The 25,488-nt window shown below is 35.2% G+C and overlaps 3 protein-coding genes across 10 annotated transcripts; 1 reads left to right on the top strand and 2 right to left on the bottom strand.

The window, feature by feature from the left end:
* Positions 1–9,303: 9,303 nt before the first annotated feature.
* LOC122533220 (polyubiquitin-A) lies at positions 9,304–13,204 on the bottom strand. Of its 6 annotated transcripts, none has more exons than XM_043662717.1 (3): positions 13,095–13,204; positions 9,830–12,448; positions 9,304–9,601 (listed from the first exon to the last, which is right to left on the bottom strand). In XM_043662717.1, exons 2-3 carry the CDS (start codon positions 12,438–12,440, stop codon positions 9,471–9,473), a joined length of 2,742 nt encoding a protein of 913 aa, XP_043518652.1. In that variant the 5' UTR covers positions 12,441–12,448; positions 13,095–13,204; the 3' UTR covers positions 9,304–9,470. The 6 variants fall into 6 exon arrangements, with proteins under 6 accessions (XP_043518652.1, XP_043518650.1, XP_043518649.1 ...); XM_043662715.1 differs by having other exon boundaries at positions 9,304–10,263; positions 10,492–12,448; XM_043662714.1 differs by having other exon boundaries at positions 9,304–10,719; positions 10,948–12,448.
* Positions 13,205–15,269: 2,065 nt separating this feature from the next.
* LOC122533219 (zinc finger RNA-binding protein) lies at positions 15,270–23,316 on the bottom strand. Of its 3 annotated transcripts, XR_006307659.1 has the most exons (12): positions 23,160–23,316; positions 22,719–22,882; positions 22,257–22,598; positions 21,309–21,875; positions 20,471–21,184; positions 20,085–20,397; positions 19,820–20,007; positions 18,694–18,842; positions 17,364–17,459; positions 16,982–17,102; positions 16,324–16,701; positions 15,270–16,092 (listed from the first exon to the last, which is right to left on the bottom strand). XR_006307659.1 is itself a non-coding variant. In XM_043662711.1 (11 exons), the coding sequence occupies exons 1-11, from the start codon at positions 23,207–23,209 to the stop codon at positions 16,418–16,420; spliced, it is 2,988 nt and encodes a 995-aa protein (XP_043518646.1). In that variant the 5' UTR covers positions 23,210–23,316; the 3' UTR covers positions 15,270–16,417. The 3 variants fall into 3 exon arrangements, 2 of the variants coding, with proteins under 2 accessions (XP_043518646.1, XP_043518647.1); XM_043662711.1 differs by having other exon boundaries at positions 15,270–16,701; XM_043662712.1 differs by having other exon boundaries at positions 15,270–16,701; positions 21,309–21,764.
* Positions 23,317–23,446: 130 nt separating this feature from the next.
* LOC122533226 (geranylgeranyl transferase type-1 subunit beta) lies at positions 23,447–25,426 on the top strand. Its single transcript, XM_043662726.1, has 3 exons — positions 23,447–24,391; positions 24,501–24,861; positions 24,957–25,426. The coding sequence occupies exons 1-3, from the start codon at positions 23,855–23,857 to the stop codon at positions 25,067–25,069; spliced, it is 1,011 nt and encodes a 336-aa protein (XP_043518661.1). The 5' UTR covers positions 23,447–23,854; the 3' UTR covers positions 25,070–25,426.
* Positions 25,427–25,488: the final 62 nt, after the last annotated feature.

Here is a 25,488-nt window from a genome sequence, read left to right as displayed (position 1 = left end):
TAATTATTTGTCGTTCTATTATCGTTATTTCTACTAAATAATAAATTTATATTATATGTTATAATAAATATTATAATATTTAATATTATATATTATATATTATAATAAATATTATATTTAATATTATATATTATATATTATAATAAATATTATAAATATTAATATATATTATATATTATAGTAAATATTATAAATATTAATATATATTATATATTATAGTAAATATTATAAATATTAATATTATATATTATAGTAAATATTATAATATTATTTATAGTAAATATTATATATTATAATACATATTATAAATATTAACATATATTATATATTATAGTAAATATTATAATATTTAATATTATATATTAATAAATATTAATATATATTATAGTAAATATTATAATATATATTATATATTTATTATAGTATTGTATATTATAATAAATAATAAATTTATATTTATATTATATACTCCTATTAAATAATAAATTTATATTATATCTCTACGCTTCAATTACTATTGCTAAAAGCAAAAAACAAGTTGCGTGTCTGACAATTTCAAAAAGCACGAATCCCATTGAACAAGGAAAGGACGGTGTTAAATAGAGGACTGAGAGGCCAAAAAAAGGGGGTGGGAAGCTTTGATAGAGAGAGAGAGAGAGAGAGAGAGAGAGAGAGTGCAGAGACGCAGTTGTTCACCCTGTGTCGCGTAATAAAGCTCGCGCGAGCGTTGTTGACAGAAAAATAAAAATTGGCCCCGTTGCCCCGTGGCAGCTGTGCCTGGCGAAACATCGCGTGTCCTTTGCCGATTATGCGTTTACACGAAAATACGGGCCGGCAAATATTTTAGGCGTGCACAACGAAAATTCTCGAAATTGCTAGACGAAAATTGCGATACGTTTGCGCCTCTTTGTGAAATATCCCCCCTCCCCCCCTCCCGGAGAGATTCCTGCGTATCTTCGATAAATAAACACTAACCCACTTGTAATTGGAGGCGTTTAATTTATGAAGGCGCTGCGAGACGACATTTTTATGCGTCAACATTTTATACGTTGTACGTACGTACATATTAGAAGAAATGGAATATAAATAGAGAATCAGTTAATCAAAAAAATGGAATGTAGGAACATTATAGAGATAATCTACTATGGATCGTGTGTATTTTTCTACTTTTAAATTTTCCCACGAATGCATGGAAGCACCCCACTTTATTTACGAGGAGAAACGAGAACTAATAACGTTGCTACGAGAGATCAAGGCCACGATAGCAGGACAAGTTATATTTCCAATTTTTTTTAATATTTGACTTCAGAAGTGTAAAGAAACGAAGGATTGTATTCTATTTGCACGATGATGTACAGAGAACGACGTTTCATGAAAATTTTCATTAACAAAAATTGATTTAAAATTGACTTTCTGCATCGATTTTGGAACAAAATGAACACAAATAGCACGTACTTTAATCTCCATATCTATATCTTCTGCATTTTCTGTATTTCAAGCGAACAAGAATTCTTTTATCGGATTTTATCACTGCGTTTATATCAGTTTGATGAAACAAGAAGAAATCTGAGTGAGCCTGCGTGACACACCGAGAACAATAAATAAATAAAGTGTAAAGAAACGATAGTAGATCTATACGACACCTTACACAGAGGTAGTCGCTGAGAAGGTAACAAAAATTTGTTTAAAATTAATTTTATTCTATCACGTCGACTGGAAGAAGATGAACATAAAATGAATATAATCATATTTCGATCTTATTTATATTCATTTTTATATTTCTTCATTTCTTTCAAACGAGCAAGAATTCCTTGCTGCAATTCTTGTTATTTGTTACAATCACTCATCTTTGCAATCTTTATATTCACACTTGTCTGACGAGGCTTATTTCATTTAATTATTCTCTTTGTTTTCATTCTTTTTTTTTTTTTCTTTTTTCAAACGAACGAGAATTTCTTATTAGAACGATAGGTACGCGAATTGTTACACAACCGAGTATAACGTTTTAATTATAAAGAGAATGTCGATGAAAATATCGCGTTTCGATAATCCACGACGCCGATGTTCCATCAAAAATAGCTGGCACCAGAGTTTTACGAAACAACGGGTTTCGATGCCAGTCAGCTCGGAATAATGTATCGAGCCATTATCGGATGCTTCTCGAGCGCGAAGAATAAATATTTTAACGCTCCCGAAGTTTTAATCACAAAGAATTGGTAGCAATTAAATTCAGCGTCAATAGAATCATCGGAGAACGTCAGATCAGCGAATGATTGTTGCATCCGAGCGATTGTCTCTCCTTACGCAGTGGAACGAAAGTTTTCGACGACTCGTCATCGAGAATTTTATATTATCGAGAATGAATGAATGGGAAAAACAGGAATAGAATTTAGTTTACTTTAGGGGGCAGTTTTCTGGAGTCTTCTTCCAATTTTTTTTTTTTTTTTTTTTTACAGAAGCTAGAAGTAGAAAATTTCTACTTTCAGTTTGTACGTATACGTTTCAGTGTCGTGTAAATTTTCTTTTCAACATTGTAAAATTTATTTATTTAATTTTAACATTCGTTTTAAGAATTCATTGCGATATTTTTTTGGCTCTCGTTCGTAAAAAGGATCGGGAAGGACCCTTAATTAAAACGCGTTTAATTACGCTGACAGAGTGAAGAAAAAGTCAATAATTTGAAAAAATGGCGGTGCTTTGAAGTTCGACCGTTTGCTTTTTTGTCTCTTTTGTCTCGTTTTGACGAGGATGAGAAAATAGATGCAGAAAAGTAGATTTTTGATTAATTTTGGTAAGAAAATTTTCGTAGAGATAATCAGTCGTGATACACTATCGAAACTTTAATGATTTAATGAACACGCGGTTCAGAAATATCCTATCATTTAAACAGTCTTCTATGTTACCATTTTTTTCATAACTTTCGAAAAACTAGAATTTTCGTCAAAAATAAAAATTATTGAAGATAAAGTACTTTTCATGATATACACAATGGCCAATTCATATTTGTTTTACATGAGCATTTATTTGAACGAAGTTTCAAATTGTGCTCGATTAAACGAATTCTTATAAACTGAATGCATTTATTCGAACGTTAGCTGTTATTAGCTAAATGAACGGAAAATCACGAATGACGAGGAGAATGAGCAAACTCCTATCATACACCAACTCCAATTAGGCATATAAACTCGTTGATTATCAACAAGTTTCTATAAACGGAGTTCTATGATATAAGACATAAAACGATATAAGACATGTTAAATATGTTAAATACGAGATATTTAAATATCTTACGAGAAATTTATATTTAAACATTGAAAAATAAATCAATCGTAATTACCTATACGACAGCATCTATATATTTAAAACTGTATTTAAAATATCACTAAATATATTTAAATTAAATAACATACATATACATTATTTAACTTAAATATAATAACATTTATTTAAAATAAATAATATATATTTTTTAATTTAAATTAAATATTTTATAATTAAATAATATATATAATCTAATTCAAATTAAATATATATATATTTCAATTTAATTTAATATATATATAATTTAATATATTTTAATTTAAATTAAATATTTTATAATTAAATAATATATAATATAATCTAATTCAAATTAAATATATATATATTTCAATTTAATTTAATATATTTAATTAATTCAATTTGATTTTATTAATTTAATTTAATTTACTATATTATATATTTAAAACACCACAAATTAGACGTTGTAACATATAAAAAGGTGCAGCAAAGAAACATATGGTATTTTCAGAGATTCGTAACGAACATCAACACTCTTAAACAACCGGTACCATATATAAGACACCGAATATTCTACGAAAAGGCCGAGGAAGTTCACCCGTGTACACTTTTCTTTCCCCTTGCTCTTTAAATATTTACTTCTTTCCACAGATTCCGACATCCCATCGTTTCGTCGCACCAGCCAAATATTATATACCTTCGATCGATATTCATAACCCGAGAAAATGCACGCTTGGTACGTACGTACACGGTACACGTCGCAAGTCTGGCGAACGCAACGTTTCCGTTCGAAAATAAAAAAAGATTCAGTACCTGATATCAGGGGAAGCAATCCGATCAAGAGAAGGAGGTCCATCGTGTTGCCACGGGCAAGTTCTGGCTGCTCTATGTCTGCATCCACTGGGTCGTCGTTACTTCTGTGTCATCCTCCGTGTCGAAGGCTCGGTTCCACGGTAAATCCACTCGATGTCGATGTCGCACCGTCGACGTTTCTCACCGAGTCATCGGCAAATCCGAGGTCGACGCGTACGCGCGCGTGCACTTGCAATCCCTCTCGAACGATAACACGTATTCTTTCAGCCAAACTTGACTCGAATCGAATCTTAGGGATCCATCGGCCGATTTCGCTAAGAAGAATCTCGAAGAAAGTTCCCTTGGCAGCGAAGAGTGTCTCGGCGAGAATTCCGGCTGCACACGAGAGAAGAACTCGAGAATTTTCGGCGGAGTTTCGAAAGTGAGTCTCGAGAATTCAACGGAGAGTTCCGCGGCGCGAAAATCCGACGGCAGTGAGAATTAAACGCGAATGTAACTATAAAGGGAAATTCCACGAGCGTTCTCCGCGTGTTCGACAGGGAAATATTTGACCGAGTGTTGAACGAGAATTAACGGAACGTTCGTGAAAGTTCTGCGCGTGAATTCGATTGAAATTTTCGGGGCAGTTTGCAAGATAAAAATTTAGAAAGGAAGAAAATTTTTAAAAACGAGAGAAGTCGTCCGAGAACACGATGAGAATCTCGCTAGAATTCCATCGAGTCGAGCGGAAAACTGAATCTGGAAAATCTCGCGAGTTCGACGGATAATCGAATCGAAAGTCCCGCGTTCGAGTGTTGCTCGAGAATTCGATTGGAATGCTCTTCTCGTAACTGTCTCGTAATAAATTATCAGGTAAAAAAATTTTAAATAAAAATTCCGCGAGAATTCCGAGAGACGTGGAAGCTCGAATTTCGGTACCAAGATCGAGGAAGATCTGCCAATAATTCCGCTCGGAAGCGACCAGAGGAATTCCCCGGTGATTCCAGACGAATCCAGACCGATGCTAGGACAAACTCTCGCGGAGGAGAATCGTGCACGACACACTGGGCGAAGTGAACCGATGAACAACCAAGGAAGGTGGTCCGATCCAGGCGATCGGACAACTACGATCGACGACGACGACAACGACGACGACAACGACGTAGACGACGACGCGATACGGAGCGGCAGAGCTCCGTAGTGTTGTTAACTAAGCTGCCGCTGTTCGCGGGGCTGTGTGACACGCTGCATAGAGCAGCGCGGTACGAGACCAGTTGGAAGACTGAGTACGAGTCCATATCCCGGAGGCTGACTTCTCTCGGCCCTACCAGGGCTACGCCGGTACAGTAATGCCCGTCCATTGCCCGCCTCTGGATAACGTTTCCTTCCACCATTAGGCAACACACGCGATACACGCTCCGCTCGTGAGACACGCCGTGCTCCCCGTGTCCTCGCGGCGGCCGAACCGTTGCAGGATATTATCGAGGATCTTTCGGTGGAGCCTCTCTCCTCCTTCTCGTCCTCCTTCCTCTTCTTCCTCTCGCGATCTTTCTCCTCGTAGATAAGAGACCTGTTGGCAACGATAAGTCATAAGTTCCGTGCGAGTTGGAGCGATTCAGTTCAGGGACGGGATCCCACCTGAGAATGGATCATTTTCAAGTGACGTTGTTAAGTTATTGTCAGGGGGAAATGTGAAAACGAATTATCAGAGTGTTACACGCTGGATTACGTGTTACTTTTGTTGCTGAATTTAGAGACGTGAGATCTGAGAAGTAACGTGATTTCCGATCGATTGAAAGAATCGAGAGGCACTTTTAATGATGATTCGAGAATCATGTTTTTTCAAAATGGATTCTTTCGTGTGATAAATTTACGGGAGTGCTATTTTCTAAGAATTTAAAATTGTAGATGAATTCAAGAGTTTAAAAAGATAGATGAATTATAAACTATATTATAAAGTATATTAATGTAATGTGAATTACGAAAATATTGATGTGATTTGCTAGATAAATAACGTTTTATTTCTTGAAATGATTTAGCATCATCTTTTTGAATACTTGCGTTTGATTGGAAACTAAACTCGCTAGAATATATATATAAAATATGTAAAATATAAATATATTTGAAATATATAAAAAAAAACTTTCTTACGTCACCATTTCAATAAAAAGAAGACTTCATTTTCACCAAAAACTTTTTATTTCTGGAAGTTAAATATTCAGTTCAATTGCCAGTTAATATCTCCGTTAGAACTAATCTTCATTCCGGTTCGTAATTTATCAAACAAAGTGATTTGTAGTTACAAATGAACTTATCTAACAACGTTTTACTAGCGAAATGCTAGTAACCTTCCCGTTAATTGCACGGACGATACGATTTAATCAAAATTTTAATCCGGCCAGCGCGAAAGTTAATTACACGTTTCATCGCGATATAAATTACGCTAAAATCACGAGATACTTTTTCCTTGACACTTACAGTAGCGTATAATTTAATTGTATATTATATTATATTATATACAATACATCTATTATAATATCTACTGATATTACATTATGTTTTTATATCTTTTAGGATCTACGACTGAAGTTATTTAAATAAATATATCCTTGTTTGAGATATACATATTGTGTTGTGATTTATGCGTGGATATTATAGCAGATGAAAAAAGTCTCCGTTGAAATGTATTTCATACATTTGTACCATACACGTTACGGCCCGAAAAAGAGAGAACGCACTCTTTGTAACGAAAATTATAGTTACTAACAATTAGACCCACCGAAAGTGTTATTCCCGGGACTGGACTCGAAACGAGCAAAATTAATTAGAACGGAGAGCTGAGAAACGACTTAACACGATTACGCGGTGAAAGGCGGTGGTTCGAATGATAATTAGTGCCAGGAGAGTACGAAAAATTCATTTCGCTCTGCCACTTATCCAAAATCGAGTTACGTTAAAGTTTTAATTGAACGTTATATCATATTTACGCGTCACCTAGTGCTCTAGGTGTATTAAACGACATTTTCACAATTAAGCTCAAAGACGAGAGTCATACAATAAATATGTAACAGTATAAATATATAATGGAAAGTATAAAATGAATAAAAAACGATCTGGATTATCGTAAAATACAAGAGAGTTGATTCTAGATATAAAAAAAAATTATATGCAACGAAATTTATAGAAATATAATATAAAGAATATAATATAATATAATATTAAGAAATTTCGTTAATTTTCTAGTCCAAAAACACACGGTAGAGTAAATATAAAACTACAATTTTGGTATGGACAATAATGATGAAAATAATCTAAGAATCTTCTTAGAGAGATACGATTTTTAAACAGCAAGAATCAATCAATTAAAAAGTAACTTTATGTCACTGTGGAAAAAAAAGGAAACATTCGTGAAAATTGTTCGATTTTGCAACGTTCACGGGAGAGTGCCCCCTTAAAACAGCACGTTAATAATAGACATCTATATATCGCGGGCAATATTGGAGATCCGTGGTATTCTCGCGTATAAAGATTTTAAGTACAACAGAATTGAACGGTAATTTTCGTAATTCGATGATATTGAACTACCGGACGGTGGCTCCGGAACGCACGGAAATTCGTTCGTGTCTCGTCAGCGCGTGAAAATTTTAATCGAATTGCTTGGCGCGTGCATCCAACCAGCTGAAGTATAAATAATTGTAGACTGACTGTACGTCGCCAGTGCCACTGACCATTACGCATCGCCCCGTTCAATTCCCTTCAATTTATACGAAATACAACGACACGTACGAATAATGTGTTTATTCTCGCTCGGATATTATGAACGGCTTACAGTCAGTCGCGGAAATTGTTCGTACACTCGATGAAAAAAAAAAAATTGTCGATACATTAAACTGCCGCGAAAAAAAGAAAAAAATCGTACAAGAATCCGCTTGGTTTCATTTTAAAGCGCGAAGTTTAACAATTTTGAGTTCGTTTCTTCTTTCTTTTTTTCGTTCATATTCGAAAATATTTTTACGTCATGTATCGGCTGAGAAAGTCAGGATATTCTTGAAATTCTCGAAAATTGTAAAAATTCAAACGTCTCTGAAAACGTTGAAAAATTGTTTCCACCGTGATCTTCGCAATAATCCCTCGACGACATTTTTTCGTCGTTTCATTGATTTTTGAATGTCAGGATTGAATTTTTTAGGATTTCCTGGATAATTCAAATATTATATACAAAATGATAGGATAAAAAATACTACAAAATTCGGAATCGTAGATTTAGTCATGAAAATGAAAATTTTCAAATGTTTCTAGCACACGTTTGAATTTCCATGAATAAAAATACTTTCGCACGAGCTAAGAATAAAATTACACAAAAATTGTAAATAAATCTGTTACTATGTAATAGTCCCAATTAAAAGAAGTAACTTTCGTCCCGAAACTCTTTTTGTCTCTTACACTTTGCGAGTTATAACATGAAATCGAAAAATATGAGAATTTTACTACTTAGAAAGTAAATTTGTGATAGATTTTCCTATATATGCTCGTAGAATTTCATTAATTTCAAAATTTCCGCTTGTAAAGATTGTAGTCGCTAAAAAACTACGAAACAATAAAGCTGCGACATCTCTACGAAGACATCAGAAATAACTTTAATCATTGATTAAAGATAGAATAGAACAGACATGAAATAGGACTTCGTGTCTCAGAGCTGAAATACCGACCAGGAAAAAAGATTTCTGGTTCTTCAGCGCACTCTACGCTTAAGCACAGACGAGGCACAAGTATGAATACTTCGTCATATAACTAGTCTGTGACTAGAACCTTTAGTCGGAACAAAAGCTATATTATTAAAAGCTATATTATATTCAAAAGCTAAAATTTTCTTATATACTGTAACCCTTGCAAGACTATTTCCAATGTTAACCCGGGATTAGCCACGTGAGGGTCTAGTCGCCGGGATGTACCTGCGCTAGACCCCCAGGTGAGTAATCCCGGGTTAAAGAATATAATACTTTTTCCTAACTTTTTCAATCCAACAATATAACTGGTAGCTAAATTTTGGATAATAACAAATTTAATTACATACAAAAAATTTCACTCGTCTATATAATATTATTATATTTATATATTATATCTATTTATATATTATTTACATATGCATAAATTACAAGAATATTAAATAAGAGAAATTTAATTATTAAATAAATTACAAGAATATTAATCTATAAAGAAAATTACAAAAAGGAAACAGAAATTATTTACTTTATTTGCCATCAGGGTACATCAATAACAGAATTATATATATATATATTTATTATTTCGGCAGCTAGTACGAATAAAAGTAAAAAAATTTATTTCTATTTAGTAGATATCGTTTTTCTTATTAAAACGAGATCAATAGATGTATGGAATCATTGACCACCTCGGAGACGAAGTACAAGGTGAAGAGTCGATTCTTTTTGAATATTATAATCGGAAAGTGTGCGTCCGTCTTCTAATTGCTTGCCAGCGAAAATCAATCTCTGTTGGTCTGGAGGAATTCCTTCTTTGTCTTGAATTTTGGCTTTGACATTTTCAATAGTATCTGAAGCTTCGACTTCAAGGGTAATGGTTTTACCTGTGAGAGTTTTAACGAAAATTTGCATTCCTCCTCTCAAACGAAGAACAAGATGAAGAGTTGACTCCTTCTGGATATTATAATCAGACAATGTACGATCATCCTCCAATTGTTTTCCAGCAAAAATCAATCTCTGTTGATCTGGTGGAATACCTTCTTTATCCTGAATTTTGGCTTTGACGTTCTCAATTGTGTCAGAGGCCTCAACTTCAAGGGTAATGGTTTTACCTGTGAGGGTCTTGACGAAAATCTGCATTCCTCCCCGCAAACGAAGAACAAGATGCAGAGTTGATTCTTTTTGAATATTGTAGTCAGATAAGGTACGTCCATCTTCCAACTGTTTGCCGGCGAAGATCAACCTCTGCTGATCTGGTGGAATGCCTTCTTTATCCTGAATCTTGGCCTTAACATTCTCAATTGTGTCAGAAGCCTCAACTTCAAGCGTAATGGTTTTACCTGTAAGGGTCTTGACGAAAATTTGCATTCCTCCTCGCAAACGCAGAACAAGATGTAGAGTTGACTCCTTTTGAATATTATAATCAGAAAGTGTTCGTCCATCTTCCAACTGTTTGCCGGCGAAGATCAATCTTTGCTGGTCTGGAGGAATACCCTCCTTATCCTGAATTTTTGCTTTGACATTTTCAATGGTATCAGACGCTTCAACCTCCAAAGTAATAGTCTTTCCAGTAAGAGTTTTTACAAAAATTTGCATACCACCACGGAGACGAAGTACAAGATGAAGCGTTGATTCTTTTTGAATATTGTAGTCAGATAAGGTACGTCCATCTTCCAACTGTTTGCCGGCGAAGATCAACCTCTGCTGATCTGGTGGAATGCCTTCTTTATCCTGAATCTTGGCCTTAACATTCTCAATTGTGTCAGAAGCCTCAACTTCAAGCGTAATGGTTTTACCTGTGAGGGTCTTGACGAAAATTTGCATTCCTCCTCGCAAACGCAGAACAAGATGTAGAGTTGACTCCTTTTGAATATTATAATCAGAAAGTGTACGTCCATCTTCCAACTGTTTGCCGGCGAAGATCAATCTTTGCTGGTCTGGAGGAATTCCCTCTTTATCCTGAATTTTTGCTTTGACATTTTCAATGGTATCAGACGCTTCAACCTCCAAAGTAATAGTCTTTCCAGTAAGGGTTTTTACAAAAATTTGCATACCACCACGGAGACGAAGTACAAGATGAAGCGTTGATTCTTTTTGAATATTGTAGTCAGATAAGGTACGTCCATCTTCCAACTGTTTGCCGGCGAAGATCAACCTCTGCTGATCTGGTGGAATGCCTTCTTTATCCTGAATTTTGGCTTTAACGTTTTCAATAGTATCGGAGGCCTCAACTTCAAGAGTAATTGTTTTACCTGTGAGAGTCTTGACGAAAATTTGCATACCGCCACGAAGTCGAAGTACAAGATGCAGAGTTGATTCTTTTTGAATGTTATAGTCGGAAAGTGTGCGTCCGTCTTCAAGTTGCTTTCCAGCAAAAATCAATCTCTGCTGATCTGGTGGAATGCCTTCTTTATCCTGAATTTTAGCTTTAACATTTTCAATTGTGTCAGAGGCCTCAACTTCGAGAGTAATTGTTTTACCAGTGAGAGTCTTGACAAAAATTTGCATTCCACCACGAAGACGTAGTACAAGGTGTAAAGTTGATTCTTTTTGAATGTTATAGTCAGATAAAGTACGTCCGTCTTCGAGTTGTTTTCCAGCAAAAATCAATCTCTGCTGATCTGGCGGAATGCCTTCTTTATCCTGAATCTTGGCCTTAACATTCTCAATTGTGTCAGAAGCCTCAACTTCAAGCGTAATGGTTTTACCTGTGAGGGTCTTGACGAAAATTTGCATACCGCCACGAAGTCGAAGTACAAGATGGAGAGTCGACTCTTTTTGAATGTTATAGTCGGAAAGTGTGCGTCCGTCTTCTAGTTGCTTTCCAGCAAAAATCAATCTCTGCTGATCTGGCGGAATGCCTTCTTTATCCTGAATCTTGGCTTTAACATTCTCAATTGTGTCAGAGGCCTCAACTTCGAGAGTAATTGTTTTACCAGTGAGAGTCTTGACAAAAATTTGCATTCCACCACGAAGACGTAGTACAAGGTGTAAAGTTGATTCTTTTTGAATGTTATAGTCAGATAAAGTACGTCCGTCTTCGAGTTGTTTTCCAGCAAAAATCAATCTCTGCTGATCTGGCGGAATGCCTTCTTTATCCTGAATCTTGGCCTTAACATTCTCAATTGTGTCAGAAGCCTCAACTTCGAGAGTAATTGTTTTACCAGTGAGAGTCTTGACAAAAATTTGCATTCCACCACGAAGACGTAGTACAAGGTGTAAAGTTGATTCTTTTTGAATGTTATAGTCAGATAAAGTACGTCCGTCTTCGAGTTGTTTTCCAGCAAAAATCAATCTCTGCTGATCTGGCGGAATGCCTTCTTTATCCTGAATCTTGGCCTTAACATTCTCAATTGTGTCAGAAGCCTCAACTTCAAGCGTAATGGTTTTACCTGTGAGGGTCTTGACGAAAATTTGCATACCGCCACGAAGTCGAAGTACAAGATGGAGAGTCGACTCTTTTTGAATGTTATAGTCGGAAAGTGTGCGTCCGTCTTCTAGTTGCTTTCCAGCAAATATCAATCTTTGTTGATCTGGAGGAATTCCTTCCTTGTCTTGAATTTTTGCTTTTACGTTTTCAATTGTATCTGATGCTTCAACCTCCAAGGTTATCGTTTTGCCTGTCAATGTTTTGACGAAGATCTGCATGATTTTCTCTTGAAAAAATAAAATAATTTATGCAATTAATTGGCTGATGCAATATGCATATTTATTAACAAAATAATGTGCTATGTGTGAGAGTTGAAATTGAGAATTATTTTTGTACATTAATTACTTATTTTTTTGCATATTATTCACTAATATAACAGTTGACGCACATAACGTCACCAGACGTTATCGTTTTGGAGAATCAATAATCGCCATTTTGTCTTCTGTTACTACGCAGCAAAAGCGCTGACTAACGTTCTTCAAAATGTTGGATTTTACTTAGCAGTCAATTAGTTAAATAAAAATTTTACTATTGCGTGCTTCAGATACAATATATGCTTTAAATATATATATATATAGAAAATATGATCTTTCGAAATTCTTTTAGAAATGAACTTGAAATTTCACATCTGTGATTGACACCTTCACGACCTATATTATTATATGATATTAGATCGCATTATTATTTTCGTCAAAAGAACGTATTTAACGACTCAAGTACTTATAATTACATACAAATTTGGAACCAAAGAGAAATAGAAATGAACTAATCCAACAGTCCAATTTTGAGTTAATTCAAGAATCTGGGATTACCAATTTATATTGAAAAAGTTCAAAATAGAGATAATTAACCCATTGTATGAAAATTCTTACCTTCTGTGGATGTAATTTGTGACCCAGCAGAAATTTCAATTGGTACTCGAGAAGCCTTCTTTCTGATGCTCTGAATATCTTGCTATAACTGCGTCAGTACAGGGCAAGCGTTCCTTTTATGGTAGGGATAGTGTGTTACTGATCATGCGCAAACATGTTTGACGATCTGTAAAAAGATGCTTATTGGATTATATTCCGTTAACATCATCAAATCTCTGACGTTGCTTTGTCCAATTGGTTTCAGAGACAAAGGCTATTATTGTGTCAAATTTTATCGATGTCTACAAAACCATTTATGGCACATTATTACTTTTGAAATAGTATGTTCCTCAAACCAGAATTTTTAATTATATCTTTTTTTTTTGAGCTGTCACATTATGATAATTATATATACAGTTAGAGGGCGCACAGAGAAATTATTAAACAAAGAAAAATGATGATTCATTGTTTTACGAAACGTATTTTCCAGTAAATTTGTCGTACGATTTACATTTATATATGATCTAATTTTACGAACAAATATTTCACAAATCGTACGTACGTGCCACATATAAATTATTCTCAGGATTTTGAACACATTATCAAGCAATATAAATTGATTTTTATTTTTTACACGAAACAGATTTAGAAATATTCAAATCATAAAAATTATAACACAAAACAATCTATTACTCATGCTGACGATATCAATTCTAGAATCATCCAACGTCTCAGTACAAAACTGATGTAACAATCTTGGAATTAATGAAAATTAGAATATATTTTGCAAAAAAACTGACGTACTACTATAGTCGAGAAGTATTTAAATTGTATTTAAAATTAGGCACTAAAATAAGTTATATAATTTAGTGTCAAAATTATATAATTAATTACTTTCAAAATAATTCCATTGATACTTACCAAATATTTTTAGCGAAGTTGAATAAAAACAGTATTTTAATCTCTTTCAATTGTTGATACCGACACCTGAGTAAAAAAAGCAATTAGATGGATCATGACTATAATAGATTAAAATTTTGTTTATATGATTGTTTTACATGAAATACATGACAATTTCAAAAACAAGCGTTTACTTACGATAACTATTTACAATGTTAGTTTAATAGTTCGTCATTAACATCAATTTTAATTAACTACATAATTTATCAATGATTACAACAAATCAGTATAAAGAAAGAAACGAGAAGCTCACGCAGACATTTAGATTAAAACTCTAAGAATAATGTAAATATTTACCTTTTTATTATCGAAATGTGTTTATAGTAAAACTGAAACTGCTTTTCTCATATGAAATAAATCGCAATTGTTCTTAAAAGTAAAGTATAATTAGAATGGCACAGCGAACGTTTAATATGATCTTTTATATATATATATATAAAATACATATAACGTAACTCTCACCTTAATTTCAGTATGTTTTTAAATTCTCAATACTAAAAATGATAATATGCATTATTTATATTTGAAATTTCATAAAGGCTCTGCACACACGTTTTTATAGATTTAAAATACTGAATGTAAAAAATGTTTGTGAATTTTCTTTGTAATACATCTGTAGTATTGCGCATTACGTTACATTAATATTTGGTTTAGAAAATAATAATAAATTAAAGATACACATGTCTCTCATATAATTTAAATATATACAAGTATACTTTAATTAATACTGTAAAACAGGAAAAATATAAATGGCTTAATGCTGAATTTGACATTGATTTAAAACATCAGCTCAGTCTGACCAAAAATAATTACGATGATAAGAGGGGAAAAAATCGAAGTTATGGAATTTAATTACTGTTAAACACACTTATTTGTAAAGACTAGTTGCACCAAACAGAATGAATGTTATGAAATTATGTTCATAACTTATACAAATTATCTTCTTAAATTAAATGTTACATTTCCTTTAATTTTATTCTCTATATTTTACCAGTTTTATTTAAAAAATTAATACAATATCAGTCTCAGTTCTATTCAGTGCCATCCAAAAATAAATTAACTTTCTTTGTATGTCAAGTGTTTTTCTGTAAAAAATTAGCTAATAATTATAATCATACAATCGAAGTACTATTGTGTGTGTGGCCTTCTTGTTAGACGACGATGCTCATCTTATTTATAAAAGTTCTTACACAATACTATAAAATGCAAAGGAATATGGAAGTGAAGAAAACCTTATTCTTATCTCATGCATGTTCAATTTATTCAAAGAGGATTTGCATGTGTACAACAGAAGATTCATACACTATATCAGAAAAAAATTTATTAAATATGAACATTTTGAGATAGTATTTGACTTCCGGTGAAATTTTTAAACAAACTACAGCAAAATATTAGGAATTCTTGATACGTGTACATAACCCTCATTAGACAACAAAGTCTATTTTAATAATTGATTTTCAACTCTGCTTTCTTGGAATCTTCTGCGTGAATTTAGTACACGCGATATGAACATAGGGTGTTAGGAGTTGTTTAATGCAGAGAAGCATTCTGCACTTCTTTACGACTACACACACAACTTACACACGAATTCTCAATACAAACTAACCTACTCTTAACTTTTCAAAACTTATAAATGTGTTCATGACCCTTTTGTGTTCATAACCCTTTAAACGTCTTTGCCATACGTCATGACTGTGAAATATAGCTAAATAAGTAATTCAAAACTAATTAACGCATTCATCATTTTCTTTGACAAAATCCTAGTGCTGGAACTAATCGTACCAATTGCCTGTTTAGGAAAGATCTAGTTTAAATTTAAATGCCCAATGAAATATTTGCAAACGGTTCTTAAAGTAACATTCTTTTTTATTTTTATAATAACACAAAAAAACTAATGTTTACATAAAATGAATTTAATAAATGGAATCTGAAATATTGCATTTGTTATTTTAAAGGAATTTAGAACTTGCTAAAAGAATTGAACTGCTCATTTACATTTACGTTTCTATTTAAATGGAGCAGTGCACAATTTTTTGTCATTAAAAGATTAAACTTAGTACTAATAGAAACGTGATAACTCGATGATATTATTATACATCCAAAAACAAAGTCAAGGTATAATGACGTAATCTGACCCAATAGTTTCTATCGCCATTAAAGTCACGATTGAGAATTAAAACGATGCGCCATTGTCCAAAAGGAGATTTCCACATTTCAAATAATTATAATACCATATTAATAGATCATTAGTCTTGCTTTAAATTTTGATATCTTTCCAGTATAGAAACTCATATCTCATTGAACAAGCAATTGACACGAGAAAAATTTGTTTCTTATACTATATAAGTTATGAGTAAACCGATAAAGCGAATATTTTGGTAGATCTACTTGGAGTCAGTCTCCATTTTGATCTCCTCTGTTTTTTTATCTTTCTTTGAAGCCTCACTATCTGTTCCTTCTCCGTTACTGTTGTCGCGTCTTCGTTTTCTAGCATATCGGCCCTTATATTTAGGTGGCGGAAGTTGTTCCATGCCCAAAACTTTATGAATTTGACGAAATGCAACCAATCGTAAAGCATGTTGCGCTGAAGCAGTTATATCTTCTCTTTGTTGAGCTGTCATATTGCCTATTGCATCAACTGGTTCTTTCTCGCATGGATCAGATAATCCTATAGAAGAATATTATTTATAATCATTATATAATTTCATACAAACAGTACCGAATTTTAAAAATATATATAATAAAAATCAGATTGCCAATCATCTACGCAATACTGCGAAATTTCCATCGAGATAAAAAGATCGAAATACTCGATCTTAGAATCTACCATGGATTTCACAATATGCTCAGTCTCGTCATCTGGATCATCATTTTGTTTTAGAATATAATCAGTAGTTAACCATTAGTTATATACAGTAAATCAGTAATAATATATTACTGATGCATACCTGGACTTCCTGGAAGTAATATTCCTCCAGCGACACATTCTAGAAGTCTTCTTAAAGCTTCACCTGGACTGAGAGGTCCTCCAGCGGTGCTTATCACTTTTTCAGTTAACAATTCTAGTGCCTAAAAAAAGATTAAACATCTGTTTGTTTCTATTTATTTCTTATATTCTGGCTGCAAATTGGGACTGAAACTTGCCAGAGTGCAAGGAAGAATTTATACTAAAAATTCTGCCTTGTGTGAAATGAATAGAACTTTTGGTCATTATTTAATACTACTACTATTTAGTTTTTAAAGTATCATTATTACGACATTTCGTTTTATTTGTACTTGTTTAATTAAATTATCGTATTTGCATTATAAAAAAAATTGTTCCATACTAACCCATGGGTTTAATGGTCCCCAAGTGGGTACACGGTTACAAAGATCACGCATTATGCGAATGACCATAACACAGCTCTGCAGTGAAGTTGCTCTAGCCTGTTAAATATGATTAATACTTTAGTACATACAACTTTATACACACGTCAAAGTCTCTGAGTTTCCTAGAGATGCGACGTCCTAAACTACTTTTAATTTGCTTTGTGTGGGCTTTAGCTATCCTCCCAGCCTCGTGCCTATAGCTCCTAGATATTAGCCCATATCAAAATTATCGGGTGTTTATTAAGTATTTCCTGAACAATTAATGCCTAACATAATATTTAAAAAAAAGTGCAACGTATCAGAAAAACTGTACACTTGTCGAACTGCCAAATATAACTATTAAACTTATAATTGAAAAACACCCGATATACTTATGACACCACTGTGTGTTTGTGCTTGTCTGTCTTTCAATATTTAACAGTGCTTACAAAGCACATCACGTAGAAAGTATGAAATAAAGTACATATTTATAAAGAGAAATACACTAACTTCAAAGACTTCTAAGACAGACCTAGAACAGACTCAGTCTAGGCTACAATACGTTAACATTAATCCAGAATAATGAATAAGCTTGATCATAAGCATCGTAAAACAGTTTAGTGCATTATAAACAAAACAAATAAAACTACATCTTTTGAAGAAAAATTACGTAGTTTTAACACGATTTTCTATAAACAGTTTCCTATTATTCTGGATGTTGATGATTTGAAGTAAAGCAAATGTAAATGCTTTTGACGTGCATTAATATATTAAATGCTACAATTCACACTTACATAATGCTTAGACTTCTTGTCTGAAACTATCTGATCGCACGTTCGATGCATTCTGTTTTTGAAATGCTATACATATATTTCTTCCTTTTTGATTTTCTTTTTCTTTTAATCAAAATCTGCCAATAGTAAAATGTTGCCATTACCATCCACTTATAGTAACTAATGCATAAATTATAAATTGCAAACAACAATTGCTTTGGCAAAGATCTTCGACAATTCTTGCGAAATATAATATTGATGTATATAAAGTGGATTGGCAAACCTACCAAACTGAAACAGCAAACGTAATCAAATAAACGTTTCAGACAAAATCATATCAACAAGAAGATAGATAGTAATAAAAATAAAATTGTCACAAGGCTGGAAGTTCTAAGACTGCTCTTTTTTTGCGGACAGAGAGAGAGGACAACTTGCACGCGTTCCGCGCATTAGGAAAACATAACAGAAAACAGTCATTACTGCCAACAAAATGGCACTGACAATTCGAGATCTTGAACTGAGAGTTGATTGATTCAAACCTGAAACCACTTGGCATGCCTGAGTGCAGCTAAAGCCTCCAAACACTTAGCCTTGGGAAGTACATCGGGTGGATCTGGTTTCGTCACAGCGGGCGCCGCGGGCGTTGCTTGCGGTTGAGCAGCTCCCTGTTGCTGCTGTCCAGCATTATCTGAGATTCCAACAAAGAAAGCACAACACGCTTAGACAACACTTAGAGTGTTTGATCATGCCCAAAACTTTTCCCCTCTATATATAAATTATATTTTAACTCAAGTACATTAAACTTGAGGGCATAGCCTAAAATATTTTTATTTTATTTGAAACAAAAATAAACCTAATCGAATGTAGTACACGACAATGGTGCATTACCCCTATTCCTGAACGTCCTTTTTTCCGCATTACAAAAGAACGACCGATGTTTCTTATTGAAATTGACAGCGTTACTCAAAATGAAACGTTAAAGTAACACTATCAAAAGAATCATCGGTTAAGAAAAAGGAGTTGACTGCACATTGTATGTTATGCGTACAGCATTCGATAATAGAGGGTTCTCTTTAAAATTATTAATGCATGATCAAAAAGTCCATAGTTTTAAGATTGCCTCAGCGTTGTTTCCTCATACCAAAAGCGTGTCCACGTTTGTACTAGCATATTCTCTGCCTTAATGGAGACTCCAGCTTAACTATTATCGACAGAACTTATAAAATGTACCACTACAAATTAAATTAAAACGAAGAAAAGCGACGTCTAATCGTATCAAGTTTACGCTCTCTCTTTTCCGTTAAAAAATGGTTGTTAATGTGTTTCTATCTACGCTCTTAGTTTTTAATATTAATGTTTTTTTAAAAATATAAATTATACTCAGTCGTGGACACACTAGATTGCGGCTGTATTGAAAAGAAAAGGAATTTTGCATGTTAGAGCGTATATACACTGGCAACCGTTGAAGTCCTTGGCTGCCCCTGCATCATCCTGTTTAAAAGAATTTACAAAGAAGCTTTTGGGCCATGAAAAGAACAAACAAAATTCATAAATCACATTATTCAAGAAAATAGCATGAAAATAAAAGATGCTTTCTATAAAGTCTCTGAAATTATCAGTTATCCTTTTCTTGGCCACTATGAAAATATAAAACGATCAAATCACCTGCAGCAGCAGCTGGTTTAGGCGTTTCGCGCATTAAAGGACTGGTGAGTGTTACGCTAACGGTTACGCTGCCTCCTGAAACAGTTAACGCAGCTGACTCTGGATGCTTTCCAACATTGTAAGTATCTTCTGGAGCTACAATCTTTAATTGTGCTGGAAGTATCTCAGCAACTTTGTTCAACAGTGATCTGTAAACAAGAGAATATGTACATATGAATTGTGCATAAGACATTTAAATACAAAAACATGGTCTTATGCAACTAACCGTGTTGGTTTTTCTGCACACAGAACCACAAGGCAAACGTGATTATCACCAGACAATAGAAGTCCCTTTGCTAAATTGCCAACACGCATTACCCCTCTCAATATCCTTGAATCTTCTTTCTCCTTTTGGAATGAAAACAGATTACCATCGCTGCCATCTTCTTTTTGCGGTGTTGTCGTTTTCTTTTTATCTGGATCTTCTTTAATCTTTACCATATCTGCGTTTTGTTGTGGTTGCTGCTGTTGAGGTTGTTGAGCAGTCGTGGTTGGAGTCGTTGGTGTAGCATTGGTAATAGGTGGTGTTGTTTTCTTACCTGCCATTATAAAGATATTGTAGCTACAATGCATGACAAAAAATTTAAAAAGAAAAGAAAAAATAATAATTACCAGCTTCTGCCAATGTATCAGAGACAAACTTCAAAGCTTTTTCAGTATGAGAAACGATTTTTTGAACTGCCAGCAGTTCCTGCTCTTTAGGATAAATGGTAGTATGATGAGCTAATACATGTTTGTCATCTGACGAATCTGGCCTCCTTTGAGGACCAGGAAACATCATCATTGGTGGTGGTCCCGGGAAAGGACGTGGCATCGGTGGAGCTCCAGGTCCACGTCCATAGCGTCGATACCACTCGTAATATTCACATTCTTCTTCATAGCGTCGTCTTTCTTCCCAATACATCATTTCTTCATCCATCATTGGACCCATAGGTCCCAATTGATTTATTTCTTCTCTACGGCGCAGGTATTCATCTCGCATTTGTTGTCTACGTAATTTTTCTTCTAACATTTTTCTTTGTTTCAGACTTGGTTTCATATCAACAACTAAATCAGGATTAACCTTCTTCTTATAAGCGAACCTATGCCGTCTTCCTTTCATGTGCATATCTTTGGCATTGGGGTCATTAAATCTGCATTCACAAAGCTTACAATTAAAGCTTATAATTTTTCCATCCTCAGACTTGTTCTCCTCTATATATTCTTGACCAACTGGTTGAATATCTTTTTCATCAACAGCTGCTTCTTCGACAGTTTCTTCCGCCGCAGTCTCTTCCGTTTTATTTTCCGCAGTTTGATTCTGATTTACAGTTCCCAAATTTCCAGCTACAATTATACATACTTATTGTCTATTTACTGTCGTAATATTTGTACATAACCTATCCTAATATTTGACCACATATCCTAACTTAACCACTATGTATCTGTGAAAAAAGAACAGATTACTTACAAGCAACGAAATTAATCTTAGGAGTAGCCGTTACTGTTGGCTTCTTAGTTCCTGTAGTTTTAGCTGCTGCTGCTGGTTTTGGATTCAAAACAGTTGGATCTGCGCTCGGTATTGGTTTTCCAAGTTTAGTATGTAATTTAACAACTTTTTGATGTTTAGCTCCCCTTATGTGAGCAGCATAAGCATCATTTCCAGTGCAAGTGACATCACAAAGCTCGCAACGTAGACTGTTGCCTGCTCCACGTGCCGGTGGTTGCTGCGGTACTTTTAGAGAGGCTTCCTTCTTCTTATGTTTTTGGCCCTCCAGATGCTCACGGTACGTTTGTGGTCCAGCACAGCTGATCTTACAGACATCGCAATAGTGTAGTTGTTGAGGCTTAGGGGGCTGCTTGGGTCGCATTGCCTTCATTCCTCCCCCTCCAGTGCCAAATCCCTTCCGTCCGTAGCCCTGCCAACCTCCAGTCTTCTGGTTAGTCGAATTGCTGTTTGCACTCTGTTGGGCTACATACATAGTCGCAGCGCTATATAGCGCTGCGTCGTAGCCGGAATACGTTGTACTCGCCGTTTCTAAGGGAAATGAAATTGAAACCTCAAACTTTGACTGGAGGAGTCAACCCTTGTATTCATGGAACCATTCTACTTGTACCCATCAAAACGAACACTTTATTCCTTTGATGAAATATTTATCAAGTATATATTGTAGAATAATCAAAGATCTTTACATAAAGTCAGTTTTGTAACTTCAGAAAATTCTGCTAACTTCTAAACCACGTTGTGGTTTAAAATGTTGGCAGAATTCTGTTATACCATTTGTACATATCGATTGAATAGCCAGAGGATCAATTTCATGTTATTAGTTCCTACGTCACCGTTAGCAGGGCATTTACACAGGATTTTCAATCTTGGCGAAAAACATTGATATATATATATGACTAAATGAAAACTTACTATTTGTAGCCGTCGATGGTGTAGCCGCGGGTGTAGCAGGAGCTGTATATCCCGAAGAATAAGTAGCACTTTGAGTAGGGTTAGATTGCTGGTAAGCTGTGCTCGAGGCCTGGTAAGTTTTTGCTTGACCAGTAGTAGTAGCTTGCCTCGCGGTGCCTGTGTACGCGCTAGTTGTACTGTACGCGGGCTTCGCAGCTTGATAATGTGTCTCTGTAGTAGTGTAGGTTGCTGCAGCCGCAGCAGGCTGCTGATAGTACGTTTTAGCAGCGTCGTATGTAGCTGCCGGTGCAGCACGTCCGTAACCGTAATCGTATGTCTGAGCCACAGTACCAGGATTCGCAGCTGTAAATAGAAAGGTGTTCGTGAAGCTCAAAATTACAAGCACGAGGACACTAGATAGTGGATTTTCTTGCGTGACAGGGGAAAAAAGGAAGATACGAAACGTCATTGAAATCAACTCACCAGCGTACGTAGTCCCAGTGGCAGCTGCAGCGGCGGCCGCTTGGTACGTTTCGTAACCTGTGGCCGCGGCAGCAGCGGGTCGTTGCGTGTACGTAGCGGCAGTCGCCGCCGGAGTTACTGCGTATCCCGCTTGACCAGTCTGATAAGCGGCTGCGCTGGTCGCTCTGTTTCAAAGAACAATAGGTTTTGCTTACACACAAGGAATAAAATGAGAAATGGAAACGGGCAAAACGAAAAAGACCTCTATCGGATCCGTGCCCGGGAGAGACGCTCGATGGACGCTCTACTCTCAGCAAGAAATGGCGGCCAAGCCGGCTGGGCTCTCGCGTGCACCGATTTTAACGAACAGTTATTACTCCCGCCAACGTAGTTACCGTCACGAATTTTCGAAAAACTTAACACTAGCTACTTAATAATTATGGTATGCAATCGATTTCGTACCCATATTGCGTTCCGCCGTGAGTAAACCCAAAATAATTGTTCTGCGCCATCCTTCCTCGCAGAGAATCCCGGAAAGAAGGACAATGGAGGAAGTTGTAGGGCGTGCCACGAACTCGATAGAATGGCGGCGCTGCCGCGGCTCCTATTGGTTATTCTGTTGGAGCCGGGCGCAACGAATGCAAGAATGCTGCGCCCTCAGTGGCAGCTTCCACAAGAACTCTGCGTCGTCCTCCGACAAAACTACCTCCGCGCAAATCAACGCGCTACCGTACTAGCCAGAAAAACTACCGCGAGAAAGTATTCACGAAACGGACAGATTGTATACGGTTAATTGGAACTTAACTTACTGCGTGTTTTTCTCGTTATCTCCGTTATCCGATGTAGTATGTAGTTTGCGTATTTTTCGCGGCTGGTGCGTGTTGCGGTGAACGTCCGGCGTGCGCAAGAAAGGGCTAGTTTGCCGGCGACGCGTGCGTTCAACGAAATATTTTTCACGCCATCTAGCAGTAGCTGCATCTATCGTTCAAAATTGAAGCGCTCTCTAGTAGGTTTTGTCATAATTCCGATGGAACCTTTTCCCAATCGCACAATCAATTTGAAAGAAACACCATCGTTCAATACGTAATATACGTATATATTGAAGTATTGTTTCCTTTTTTTTTTTTTCCAATAAATACGAATACAACGGTGACAGCATGCCGCCACAGTTAGCGAAGCAAAAGCATGCGAGATATTTCCAGAGGTTATTGCAAATCATGCCCAATTCATGCTCAGCAGAATTCGACTGCTCTAGACTTGCGGTAGCCTTTTTTGCTATATCAGGATTAGATATATTGAACTGCCTGAATGATCTCGGCGAGGAGATGAAACTCGATGCGATAAACTGGATCTATAGGCTTCAAGTGACTGGTGCTGGGCCACGTTCTGGTTTTCAGCCTTCGACAACAATACCAAAGGATACTCCAAAATATCAATGTGGTCATTTGGCAATGACATACATCGGATTAGTTACTCTTCTAATTCTCGGTGATGATTTGAGTCGAGTTGACAAGAAATCCATCATTGAGGGAATGCGAGCTTGTCAGAATCCTGATGGGTCATTTACAGCTGTCATAACAGGATGTGAAAGTGACATGAGATTTCTTTATTGTGCCTGTTGCATATCTATAATTTTAAATGATTGGTCAGGCATCGACAAGACAAAAGCAATTGACTACATTCTGAGGAGCATTGTAAGTTTTCATCCACTTCTCTCTTTGTTTCACGTATCAAGAGTATTAACAAAAATTGGCTTTGTCCGCTTAATTTTATCATAGCACAATATCTCAACAATGATTATAGTCATATGATGGAGCAATGGGCCAAGGACCTGGTCTTGAGTCGCATGGAGGATCCACATTTTGTGCAGTAGCTAGTCTATTTCTCATGAATGAGCTTCACAATGTACTGACAAGTGATCAGTTAAATAAACTAAAGAGATGGTGTCTCATGAGACAAGACAGCGGCTTTCACGGACGACCCGGAAAATCTTCTGATACTTGTTACAGTTTCTGGGTGGGCGCGACTCTGCAAATGCTTGATGTTAACAAATTATCAGATCCAGAAGAAAATAGGGCATTCCTGCTTGAAACTCAAGATAATGTTGTAGGAGGATTTGGAAAGTTTGCTGATTGTCTGCCAGATCCCCTTCATACTTACCTAGGTAATTGCAACAAATATTTATAAAATTTATTTTATTTTCTATGAAATATCTATAAAACATACAGTACGAATAATTGTTTTTTGTTTTTCTTTTAGGTCTATGCGGTTTAAGCCTCTTAGGAGAGACTGGTTTATGCATAATGAATGCTGCCCTTAACATTTCTGACCGAGCATACAAACATTTATTAAAAATACATGAAGTATGGTAATGCAGTTAACAATCTTATAAAGTATTTGCAACAACTGAATATCATATCAAACGCACAGAGTTAAAATACAAAGGAAAACTAATGTTTTTTGCATCTTATTATGGATCCTATTTGTACAGTTCTCACAGATTCTCTGTGCCTAGAACCGTTATTCTAAAAGCGTCAATTAACGAGAATGTTATGATTTTGAGGTATGTTATCGACTGTTCTGTTTCAATGAAGACACTTGTTGAACACGTATCCAAAGCGCATACTGGATATAAGAGGAGACCCAATAGCATAATTTAAATGCATCTTAAAATGTCATTTGCGTATATATAAATTTTAAAAATTCTAATAAAAACAAAACAAAAAATATATGCAAAGAGTATTTGATATCCTTCATCATACTACAAAATTAATAAAATTACTATTTAACC

The sequence above is a fragment of the Frieseomelitta varia genome, unplaced genomic scaffold (assembly GCF_011392965.1).
Source record: "Frieseomelitta varia isolate USP_RPSP 00005682 unplaced genomic scaffold, Fvar_1.2 scaffold_508, whole genome shotgun sequence".
NCBI classification, from domain to species: Eukaryota; Metazoa; Arthropoda; class Insecta; order Hymenoptera; family Apidae; genus Frieseomelitta; species Frieseomelitta varia.
The sequence above is the reverse complement of the archived record's forward strand: the minus strand, read 5'-3'. Positions and strand labels throughout refer to the sequence as shown.

Coding starts and splice junctions, on each gene's coding strand:
- LOC122533220 (XM_043662713.1), bottom strand. CDS start 12,440: ATGCAGATCTTCGTCAAAACATTGACAGGCAAAACGATAACCTTGGAG.
- LOC122533219 (XM_043662711.1), bottom strand. CDS start 23,209: ATGGCGCAGAACAATTATTTTGGGTTTACTCACGGCGGAACGCAATAT. Junction 22,883..23,159: donor CACGGCGGAACGCAATATGG/GTACGAAATCGA, acceptor TCTTTGAAACAG/AGCGACCAGCGCAGCCGCTT. Junction 16,702..16,981: donor ATTACTTCCAGGAAGTCCAG/GTATGCATCAGT, acceptor ATTCTTCTATAG/GATTATCTGATCCATGCGAG.
- LOC122533226 (XM_043662726.1), top strand. CDS start 23,855: ATGCCGCCACAGTTAGCGAAGCAAAAGCATGCGAGATATTTCCAGAGG. Junction 24,392..24,500: donor ACTACATTCTGAGGAGCATT/GTAAGTTTTCAT, acceptor CAATGATTATAG/TCATATGATGGAGCAATGGG. Junction 24,862..24,956: donor TCCCCTTCATACTTACCTAG/GTAATTGCAACA, acceptor TTTTTCTTTTAG/GTCTATGCGGTTTAAGCCTC.